Raw genomic sequence first — 12,706 nt, forward strand, 5'->3', positions numbered from 1 at the left:
AAAAATAGTAAACTCTCCATTATTCGTGTTAATTGGGACCCGCCGATGCCCGGATAATTAAAATCCTGTAAAAAAAAAAGTAATAAACACGGATAATCCGTTCACGGTAAGGGCCGTCTTCGAATTAGTCTCGGCTTAAAAAAATACGGCACTGCCTAGCCATTAGTTCACGGTCATTTACAACAGCCGAAGAGAGAAAGATAAGATCGTGCTGAACTTGCACACATAAATTTTGGGTAGCCCCCCCCCCCCCCTTCCCCCCTCATCAAAACTTCGTCCAGCCGAATGCCAGCCAGACACGTCACTCGCCAGGCGCCTGCCGTGCGTTGGCGGGTGGAAACAAACAAAGGGAGATGGGAAGCAGAAGTCAGGACATCCCCCTCAAGTTTAAAGAGTGACAAATGTGACAGCTGAAAGGGGGGCGACACAAAGAGTCGGTACAAACTTCGTTGCAGAGTTTGGTGGCCCATGCGAAGGCTTGCAGTGTTTGCCGGCCGCCGGCCCGCGTGACGTTAATTTTAGGCGCTGACAATATTTACTTCTCTTTTTTTTTTCTGCACTTTTAAATCGTCCCGGATTATCCGATTCCCGAATTAGCGCGTCACGGATTAACGAGGTTCTACTGTAATAATAATGCAATAAATGGTTGACAGCCGATTAGGATAATTTTGCGTTGTCACTAACAAACTAAGCAACGGGCAGAAAAAAGCCTAGGCGTAGAAAATGTCCGCAGTGAAATTCTTAACAAGATATCTCCGTAAATTATTCCTCTATCTTGTAGTGTTTTCAAATTATGGTCCAATCCAGCCCAGTGTTATTTTCTGAAACACTAGTTCTTAACATTTTTTTTAACCCACAAATAAAGCATCGGACAGGGGACCCGATTAAGCCCACCGTCCAGCGACATTATCCAGCGTGACTCGGCTGGGGATTGATTTTGGATAGGTTTGGTTGACGGCAAGCGCTGGGAGGGGAGAGGCGAGCCGAGAATATGCGACCAAGACACCCGGGTAGACGGGAGGAGTGGAATATAAGCGCCAGAGATGAGAGGGGCGATTAAGCCGAAAGGGGGGAAGTCTGGTGACCTTGAGTAGTTCACTCATTTCCGTCGGCACACTTCTCGTGGTCACGTGTGTTGACAAGCGGAGACATATAAATGTTTTGTTCAGGGTGGCCACATATTTTTGAAAATGAAATTCCCTGCAATTTCCCTGTTTTCCAGAAAATTCTAAGTTTTTTCCCTGAAGGAGATAATTGTGCTACAAGTTAAATTTCATTTAAAAAAATTACATATTATGCAATGGTGTAATCATTAACATAATTAAAACTTACTATGACTGATTAAATATCCTAAATAATAATAAACTAAATTTTTATCAAATATTTTCTTACCTATTATCAGATCTGCAACCACAATATTCTAGTAATTAAAAACAAAGTTTATGGATGGAAAAGAATGAGTTACTTGTTTACAGCCTATCTTAAGTAAGTTAAATAATGCTTGTTGAAAAACATGTCCACAAAACTTTCATGGGAAATTGATTAAACATACACTCTAAAATAAGTGTCCTACTTTAAAAAAAGACATCCTGACAAACAAACTTTTAAAGCAAAACTAAAAACATGAGGCATAAAACATATTTTTTTTAAACATTGAAATTAAATAAGAAATGTTGAATGAGATGGAACACTGAATAAATGATGACTAATAAAAGGCGGAGTTCGGCGCACAAACTAGTGTCTTATTTTGAAATTGCTTTTATCTCCTCTTCAATAAGAGCAGACTGTTTCATGGCATCTTCCATCAATTTTCTCCGCTTCTCTTCTAACTCTCTAACAAGGGAAACTGACCTTCTCTTCTCTACTTCTGCATGATGTAGAGCTTCTTTTTTTTCTTTTGCATCTTTGAGGGCGTCTGAGTATCGCAAACGAGCACAGCGATATGACTTTACCAGATCTTTTGTTAAGGTCATATTTTGAATGCCTCCTAGCGCTGAAACTGCATCATAAACTTGTCTCTGTGACACTATTGAAGATTCATGTAGGTTTTCCACTAAGCATTCTTTGTTAATAGAGAATCCTCTCTCAACACTAGAGTTCCCATGAGACAAACAGAAAACCATCTTCAAAAAGTTGACTAATGCCTGATAGTCTCCATTCTCTGGAATATGGCTTAGCCACAACTCAGCAAGAGAAGTGCTTTCAGATGAAAAAGTTTTCATTTTCTCACAAAATTCTGATGATTTACACACACTCTTGAATTGCCTGTCAACATTATCAGCAACTGTTCCTGACAACCATTTACTTTCAACAAGCAGTTTTAATGTTGTGGAAAGACGAGCATCACAGACTTTAGGAATAACAGCAACAGACGGATCCAGACATGAAATTCCCTTTGCCAAAGAATATTTCAAGGGTGACCTAATCATTATCTTCTGACAAAGAACCTGAAAACATTTCATGCAGTCATCCTTAAAAAGCAGTAATTCTTTCTCTGTTGAACCTTTTACCTTCTGCAAAGCACTTCTTGTAGCATACCCAACATCTACATACTTTGGATTAACTAAACTTTCTTTATCATTGAGTGGAACATCTTTGATGGATTTAGATTTCTCTAAAACATGCTTTACCACAAACCTCAACATGAACTTTTCCAACAAGTTACTTAAAGACTCGTAAAGGAGGGGAGCAAGTGGAGCATCAGACTGGAATTTCTGCAAAAATGGCTCCATTTCCAAAGCTATAGCTTGAAAGAAAACTAACTCTGGAATCAGAAATTTGTCCCCAATAGTTTTTGAAACAACACAAAAACTCTGGCAAGATGGAACACGTTTCATTGCTGTAGCCTTCTCCACAAACACTTTCAAATGAGGAACCATTAAAACAGCACGTTCTGCAACACCAGAATTTTCCAGCCATCGTATGGCACAAAACTTTTTTGAAAAATTTGAAGACCCTGAAAATTGAACATAATCTGCTCTTCTTGCTGGAACATTCTTAAATAAATTATACAGAGCACGAAGGAACTCAACAATTTTCCAGTCTGTGGCTTTTATGGCAGCTTTGAAGGCACAATGCAATGTGTGTAAGCCACAACTACCTATGTCAAGGAATGATGGATCATTTTCACTTGTAACTATTTCTTCTTTCAAATCCCGGAGGAACTTAAAATTTACATGAGGTCCATCCATGGATATCTGTAGTATTTTTTTCATGTCGACTTCTGAAAGTGCTTCCACAAAAGCCTTGACAAGATCACTTGCTGAAGAATGTTCTAAAAAAGCAGATCCAAAATAATGGGTGCGCAAATTGTTTTCACTCCAAAACCTAACCGTTATGTCCATTTGACCTTTTTGAGCAACTTTATTAAGACTCTCATCAAAACCGACAACACAGTATTTACATTCCTTCAACTTCCGAATCAACTCTTTATGAAAATGTGGGGCAAGACCATGCACTATTGAGTATGCCAATTTTGTTCTTTGTAGCTGCATTTTGCAAGCAATTTGAGAGTCTGGAAACATTATAGGGAAAAGATTAACACTGCTAGCAGCATTTCGCATTGAGTTGTGAGATAATATCATATTGAGACACCAAATAATTTCTGCATGTACAACAGAATCATTCAATAAAAAATGGCTTATGTTTTTGGATGTAGTTTCTTGAGAATGAATATCAGGTTTTGAATCTTGTGAAGAAGTGCCAGCAACTACTTTTTCTGAATTAACATTAATCATTTCAGAATCTGTCCCAGGTAAGTCTTTTGGTTTAAGAAACACTCCCATCAGCAGCAATCTCTTCTTAGCATTAACAAATTTAATGTGTTTTTTACTAGTCATGTGGCTAGTAACTGCTCTCTTGCCCATGTTACTCAAGCTGAACACATTCTGGCAAAAACTACACCTTGCTGCATACTGATTGTGCACAACTGGCCTCAACCATTCTGAAAAATCTTCATTCTGCAGCCATGTTTCTTTAAATGCAGATTTAGTATATTTTGAGTGTGACATCTTGGCTCTAAATAAAGAAAAATTATAATTAGTTTCCTATTACTCTCAAAAATCCTAAAAGTATTATACTTAATTCAATGTAAGTCTAACTTGCCTAACCTTTAAAGAAAATTAAAAATGTTTAAACATAACTGAATACCGGCGACCACACAGTTTGACGCAATTTTTTCCCCAGTGTTATTGTGAAGAAAAAAAACACTCGTGCGGCACTCTTAACCTAATCTACCAAGACGCACGGTGATATAATTATGTGCTATTGAGATTTCAGCTTGACTTACTACCTATATGAAAATTTTTAACTAGGAACGCTTTGTAATTGTTGAATAAACTGACAAGTTGTAAAATTGACAAACCAAATAAAACAAAAGCTTACCTTATCAATGTTTCCACAAAAAATTCAAATTTTCACACAAACGCATCAACCACAACATAACTAGGCCTATAATACATTCACGGCCCGCGCTCCCGCCATTTAATCCAGGTTATGCACCCGTATTTTCACATACGATGGACTACAAATTACCGTCAAAATGGTTATAGTTTCAATTCACCACAAAATACACTTCGGAATTTGTGAAAAATTGCTGTTCAATGGTTTATTACGCAAAACAAACAACAACCACTAAGCAAATAAACCATGCACAATCCGGTCATGATATTCATGCCCTTGCCACAAAAACAAATGGCACGGCAATGTTCCGCTATTTCGGCAAATACACGAAAAATACGACATTCAGTAGACCAGAATATGGTACACTGGCCAGAAATACAGTACGTTAATTTTATTGTCTGCTTACTTACGCACGTTGTATGGTGCTATTATCAGCAATATGGTACAAATACTATATTAATGGAATGTTGGTACCGTACCAAATTCCATGTAGCCGATGCGCGGTACGGCGTGGAATATTCTGCATTTTAATAAGATAGTATACATTAAATAGCGTGTTTTATAAAATTTAATTAGCACTAATAAAAACGCTGAGATTTGCACGTTGCCCTTAAATGGTTCTATAATGTACATATTCACAGTTGACGAAATAATTACTACCAGCAAAAAAAATTCCAGGGCCAAATCACTAATTCCCTGTATTTTTCCCGGTTTTCCATTGCAAAATGATATTCCCTGTAATTTCCCGGTTTTCCAAGATTTCCCGGTGTGTGGCCACCCTGTTTGTTATAACTTGAACCTACATACGTAATATTATTCGTTGTATTATACACGTTCATCTTTTTACTTTGGTATGATGTTTTAACATTAAATAGTAAAGTAAATCAGCTAGCGTATTTTTAATCTTTGCCGAGGAATTCCCAGTGGTCCAATACTTACGTGAACCATACTGTACCACTTTTGCCGTGAGGTAGTAAACAAGCCCCGGATATGTTTATGTGTAGCGGCCTCCCGACCTTTAACCAGAGGCTAGGGAATATAACACTTGCCGATCCGAGCCACACACACTCAGCAACTCGACACAGCGTTTGATGGAATAAGTAAAGACAACGTTTAACAGACTTTTTAATACGGCGCCACTTATTGCGCTAAAATTATTTTGGCGCAATTTTTGTATCCCACATGTGACCATTTATAATTTAATGTAAGCATGGATAACAAAGATTAGCCACTTTACACGATAGACGATTCTTTATTTTATATTGTACGAATGCTAGAATCGTTTTTCACGTATCTGCTGCATACTTCTGCAAAAGACACGCTATCTGTAAAATCTAGAATTTTTATTTTGTCAATCAAACTCGGTACTTTGCGATTCATATTCGGTTTGAAGTATTACTATGGCCTTTCTATTTAGAAGACTTTGACCACAGAATCGTGTGTAACCGCACACACTGCCCTTACTTTGTTACGGACACTCAGACGAAGCAGATACTGTGGCTGACACCACGAGACTGGCAGCAGCTTGTGTGCCGCACGTGTGTATGGCGGCGTGTGGCGCGCTCGTAGGCCGTGCGACAAACTGTGCGCGGCATGCGGAAAAAAAAAATCAACATTTAATATTTATCTTTAAAATTTATTATTTTTATTTTTTCACCCGCGTTTAGTGAAAACTGCGGATGCAAAGTCCTCACAAAGGCGGGCCGTCTATACTGTGCGTGCTTGCCGACCTATTAGAACACAGGCGGTGTTTTATGACTTTTGACCTTGGTCACATCGAAACATCGCGGTTATGCAACAACGCGGGTAAAAGTTATGTCCCCCGACAACCGCGTTAAATAGGGAGTGTACTGTACTATAATTTAGCATAAGAAAAACTAATTTAAATAGAAATACCAATGATGCTTATGCTTAGTACAACACAACTCGAAGACTTGTACCTTCTCTGCGGGAAAGGATAAAATTTATTTCAATTATTTTGCGCTGTAATCCCAGCCCACCAATAACATGAAGGCCAGATTGCAGAAATAACTTTGTTAAAACGAAATGGCAATTAATGAAACCGCTGTCTAATTATATGTGTAGGCCTAGTGCATTCACTTACAATAAATTACATTTATGACAAGCCAGATATAATAGAAGGCTTTATTAAATTTCCATTAATAGTAATACGTACGCCTACAACATACAATAAGTACTACTACATAGTGCAGAAAATAATAAAAATAATTACTTAACCAGCAGAATTGTAAATTATTTAAAATGAAACACTTCAATATTTATATTAAAATAAACACAACATAATTAATTTATGTGTTGTGCACAGTAAATAAACATTAATTACCCTTAACTACATATTATAGGTTATGAAATATATTTACTTAAGTATATTATAAAAGCCCGAAGGTGATAACTGAATAAAATAAATTGGTTTAATCAAATGCTATTAAAACCAAAATATTTAGGAACCTATAATTAAGCCTATATTTGTGTGATTTTTAACTAAAGATAATAAATAACCCATACATTAGCATTCGTGTTCTACAGTCAACGACCATATATAGCTACAGTAAGTAGAAAACTTGTTAGATGCTTTCGCAATTTTATTAAATCGCGAATATCCTGTTAATGCATCACATAAATTAAAAAATCAGACTGAAAACAGCGCACATATAAATATGGCACGGGAATGTTAAGCATACCGACAAAAAAAGACATTCCTTAACCTACAGCTTTACACATTTCGAAAACGCATAAAAGAATGTTTCTATACCGGTACTTGCTTAAGTGCGAAAGTAAAAACAAAAAAAAAGTAAACTAACATGAAATAAACAATGTTAAAACTTACAATTTATTCACCACATATAAAAATCCAAGTACCAAAATACTGCGCCAAAACAAGAAATAATACACAAAGACAAAGATTTCTAAACTTCAGTGCCAACAAGCATGATGGGAAGTTTCAATATAATGTCTCAGATACATTTCAGAATCAACCACAATGTAATATTGCCAAACGAATCTTGCTGAAATGTATCTGAAACTTCATTTATAGACATGAGTACTATGTTTCCAATGAAATGTTTATGAAATATTCCAGAAACATGACAGATGAAATGTAATCTATTCGAAACATAGTAATGTTACTGCAATATCACAGACATGTTACTGAAACATTGTGTGCTGTATGGGTCGCCTGACTCGGGTGGGCCATGGCTAGGGGCACGTTCCGTTAGCGGGATTGAATACTGGCAGTTGCAGGTCGGGCTTTAGGGTGGCCTTCGGTCGGACGACGTCAATACATTAGCGTACGTGTGGTACGATATTGACATATATTTTTTAAGTGCCCAGACGCGCGAGAGTAACAAGCACCCAATCAGTTACGTGAATACGAGATGCAGTGATATGCAATACAACCAGTCACGAAATCTATTCGCGGAATTCAGGCGTCTCTAATTATAAGCCGTTTGACTAGTGAAATGCATCAAACAGAAGTCATCATCCACAATTCAACGTAAACTAAACATAAAAACCGATGCATGTTTAAAGTTTCACGTTTGAGCTTGTTTACAATGATGTTGCGTGACGTCAGTATTTTTTACGCTTATTGGCGCAAGTTTTGTAATGTTTCCATGAAATCCATACACTGTAGAACGAGATGACGGAGTACCGTAAATGGTCGTCTTGCGTTTACAAGATGCGTTACTGTTTGATTACGTTTCTGTGTCACTACATAACAGGCCTAATGATAACAAGGTGTACTGTCACTGGCCATGAAGGCGTACTGAGAGTAGGGAGGCAGATGTGTGAGATAAACCAAATTATAAGTGAACAGGGAAAAATATGGTAACGTTAATAAAAATTAATGTTAAAGAATTCAATATGATTACTAATTAGCTCTTTGAACATAGAAGCTGTTAATGTAAGTTTCTTTCGGCTGGCACAAGGAACTTGAACGACAGCACTGATACACTCTGCACTTTCCATGGTTCAGTGGTCAGAAAGAGGCAGGTAACAATACACTGCCCCCTTTCCTGATCTTGAAGAGAGATAAGCGGCAGCGCGGTCTCGCCAGTCCCCACTGCGAGCAGGTAGTACCTGGTTCAGGGAAGTTCCCGCTGCTCAGTCCTTAGCAGCACTGTTCAGCGCTCTTCAGCGCGTATTATTTTTAAACGGCTGCGAGTAAAATTCCAAAAACAACGTGAATTTGGACTTTCAACTAACCTTAGATTAGAGTTTCCAGGCAGTGCACAGACATATGTTAGGTATCAAACGATATAGTATTCTTTCTACTGTATAATAGTTTAATTTCCATTTTGATTCGTCGAATACGAACTTAGGTGGAAATAGTTTCACAGACGTCTGCACTCGCTACGTGTGAAAAATTGGTAATATTATCTGATCTTCGTTTGGTTTTCCTAGATAAAGCTCTGAAATATTTTAGCCTTAACAAAAATATCCATGGTGCTTTGTCTCTATAAGGGCTTCATCCCATCTCTATACAATATGTTAGTAACGTGTAAGAGGCGATTTCATAAAAGACTGCACTTCTACATTATGCAGAGATTTATAATTTAATTATTTTATGATAGAATTATTGCACCTATTAAAACGAAATTTTATTTTAGTAAACAAGAAGGTTACATGCATATATAGTTAACGCGTCAGACACGAGACTTTTTAAAATTCTGTATAAAAATGCTTTAAATTATTAAAACTTAAGGTTTAATATCTCAATTAAAATTTTATGAAAAATTTCGAAACTACGTACAGACAACAGCAGTATCTAAATAAAACCTTTGACAAAATTTCATTCCAATCTGCAGCAAAAAAATTTTACTAACACTCACTCTTAATCGATTTATAGCCCACCTTTAATATTAACACTCTTAATCGATTTATAGCCCACCTTTAATATTAACATTGGAAACCTTTTCCAACAAGAATGTATGTAATAGTTTTCCTAGATTACTTTGGTATGTTTACTTTCGGTATGTTACTAACCATCTTAGATTGTACCACTGTACAAATTTTTCCAAGGTTGAAACCTTTTTTTCATGGGCTGTTTACCGCGAGGTCGGAGGAATATAAAAGGTGCTCTTATAAACAACAAAGATGGCTACAGTTTTGCCACGGTATGTTCAAAAACAAAATAATTATTGGGCACAGTTCCTTCATGTATACCTGTCAAAGATTGACACGTTGAGTGTGTCAGTTCTCGGGACATTAACAAAAAAAAATAGAGGGAATACCGTTACAACACTGCCATGTGGTCTCTCACACGCATGCACGCACATGCACCCTTTCTCTTGCTTCCTCTCTGGTTGAATATTTTAAGAATTTCTTTTCTCCTCGCCCACGCAGAGCAGCCATACGTATTGATAGACACATCACACGTACAATAACTGCGCTATTCACGTAACTTCACGCGACTGCCGAGATATTTTGATTAAGCAATTTTTACTTACTCGTGGAGTAATGTTCATTTAAAAAATAAAAAAAACCAACATAGGTTAGTAATTTACGCACATATTCAACCACACAGTACAATATTTTTTTAACCCAAAATTCGCATACGGATAGCAGTACATACACTAAAAATCGGCATAAAATATGTGACACACACAGGTAAATACGGTATTTTGGACTACAGGGGTTTGTTTCATGAATTTCCATCGCGCTTAGCAAGAATGTTGTGTATGAAATAAATACAATAATTTAACAAAATTGATGTTGCTTAATTTGTTTTGACATGAATTCGATACTTGACGGTCGGGCGGCCACGCCAGAAAAATTGTGACCCCAAACCGCGACAAACTCGGCCCATGGTTCACAACCACTGGCTCTACTGACTCCAAATAAACCATAAGAGAGCACATTCACGTCCATTACCAAACCATTTCCTGCATTCACAGTCGCTTCTCGCGAGGCAGACGGCTGGGGCTCGCTCGAGCGCGAATTTCGCGCCTCGTTCCACCCCACTGGCTCATTTTTTTCGGCTACTTTTTGCCTCATTCCATAACTACGACACTTTTCTGCATTTTTAATTGCTCCTGATCGAGAAATTTCGCTTGTTATCCTTCTCTTCTCCAACATAACCCGTTTTCACTTGGGCATTTTGCGATTAATGGCTTCAAAACCAAAGTCATTAACTTTATAATTATTTCACTAGCACCAATCGGTGCTCAATCACGAGCAAATTAAAGTTTAAATCACGCAAATAGGGCATTACTAACGGAGTTACAGTTCTCGCTGACTTCAATTCGACTCTCCCCACCAACGCTCATTACGTCATCACTGCAAGTGTTAACCGGGTGTCTCATATGTAGCGACCACGAGCAAAGTCTGCTCTACTAAGATACATTTACTTCAACTCTGTAGCTTTCATAGTTTACGAGTTTTAAAACGGTGTCGAATCCTCAGCCGAAGTGACACCCAACTCGAGATTTAAGACATTAACATTAGTTTCGGAAATCTATGTAAAAAAAAATTTCAGAGTTAAAATTTCGTGCTCTAGGCCTATACAGTTTTTCAAATGCAACTATAAATTATAATTTATTGAATAATGGTTTACTTTTAAATGTATTTAAAAATATATATTTCTGCCAAGTAGGCTATGTGGTGTAACTGCATTTTAACATTAATTCAGATTGCCACACCAAATTCATTAACTTAAAATACGTAAATAACATTTTAACATTTAATTACTCGGGTTTCAATTCATTATGACGGATTCGTAAGTGTATATTATGTAATATGATGCTTTAAAACACATTTGTACGCTATATAAGAACCATTAAGCATTTTTTTAAACCTAAAATTCTTAAATAAAAAGGGCCACCTATAAAAGGTGGATCATTATCCTTACAATACCACTGCTTATGATTATGTTCCAATGTGACTATCAAGAGAAGGCTACTACTCTATAATTTGTATACTTAGTGGCTACAAATTGAGTCATACATGAGTCATTTTAAGATGGTTAATAAGTTGCTTTAAAGGGGTCCATAGCCTTTCCCTGCCCTGCCTGACTGTGCCCTTGTCTACATTATTTTATTTTTTTTTAACAATTGCATCTTTATATGAAACGTTGATTATATGTATCATACTTGTTTTCTTACATATTAGGTGATTAGTAGTTATTCTTAGTATTAATAAAAAAAAATTCTCAAAATTTTTACCCATCTCCTCTTTTCCCATAAGGTTGCCTATCTGAAAATTCAGAACTACAGGTTTAGTAAAAATGGTGATAGCCACAAACCAAATAAAACCAAACTCAACCTGTTTTTACTACCACTAGTGTGAAATACAAACCATTTAAATTGAATTAAAGATTTTGTTTCCAAATGTACTATATAGTACTGATTTAGCGGATTCCATAATTTTTTCTTTTTGAAATAATATTTACCTTTATAGAATTAGAAATTAAGAGGTGGTTTTTTGGAAAATGATAAGAGAAATTGTTTAAGGTATGTTAATTAATCATTGTCAATATCTTAAAATAAGTTTGGTTGACGTGATAAATACTTTTTAAGTAATTAAATATTTCCAACCTTAAAAGATAGAATTTCATCAAGTAGTAGAAATGTGTTGGTTGATTATGTATGTTTATGAATCATACTGGATACACCTCACCTTCCCTTGGATAAGCTTCAGAGTATGATTTTTTTTTTTTGTAAAACAAGACTTGCATAGTTTTCACCCTCTTTGCAGTTGAATATCAAAAATTGATAATAAAAACATGCTACGAAATAACATAATATAGGTCTTTCCTGCTCTATTTCTAAATATTCTGACATTTAATTAAATGAAAAGTGATAGTGGGTTATAATTATTGTGAACAATATACTTTCTTGAAGAGAATATTATCTATATTTGTAAAAATATGGAAAAAAAACCTGAAATAAGGGCTTTAAATGTTGTTTCTTTCGTTAAATAGAGAAACACAATTATGTCTTTGTTTCATTTTACCAATTAACCAAGAGTGAAATATTATATATATATATATATATATATATATATATATATATATATATATATATATATATATATATATATATATATATATATAAGTCAAATTTTTAAAAAAAGAAAAACCCTACGTAATTAATATTCATGCTTAGTTTCTTACCTCACACTTGATTTTGTTTGGTGTTAAGATTTTTTACCACAAGAACTTACATACACCCTTTGCATTTGAATTGGAGAACATATATAAAACATACAGTATGTCCAAATAGGATGTCCCAGTTTCCATAGTATAACAGAACAGTTTAATTTAGATTACTTACAAAAAATCATACAT

The 12,706-nt window shown here is 35.9% G+C and overlaps 1 protein-coding gene across 1 annotated transcript; it reads right to left on the reverse strand.

Moving 5' to 3' along the window:
• Positions 1 to 1,358: 1,358 nt before the first annotated feature.
• Positions 1,359 to 7,234, reverse strand: LOC134541567 (uncharacterized). The gene is made up of 2 exons (XM_063385082.1): positions 4,384 to 7,234; positions 1,359 to 4,017 (listed from the first exon to the last, which is right to left on the reverse strand). Exon 2 carries the CDS (start codon positions 4,008 to 4,010, stop codon positions 1,743 to 1,745), a length of 2,268 nt encoding a protein of 755 aa, XP_063241152.1. The 5' UTR covers positions 4,011 to 4,017; positions 4,384 to 7,234; the 3' UTR covers positions 1,359 to 1,742.
• Positions 7,235 to 12,706: the final 5,472 nt, after the last annotated feature.

Source organism: Bacillus rossius, assembly GCF_032445375.1.
Source record: "Bacillus rossius redtenbacheri isolate Brsri chromosome 4 unlocalized genomic scaffold, Brsri_v3 Brsri_v3_scf4_1, whole genome shotgun sequence".
NCBI classification, from domain to species: domain Eukaryota; kingdom Metazoa; phylum Arthropoda; class Insecta; order Phasmatodea; family Bacillidae; genus Bacillus; species Bacillus rossius.

What these genes read in the sequence shown, in the direction of transcription:
- LOC134541567 (XM_063385082.1), bottom strand. Translation starts at nt 4,010, where the DNA reads ATGTCACACTCAAAATATACTAAATCTGCATTTAAAGAAACATGGCTG.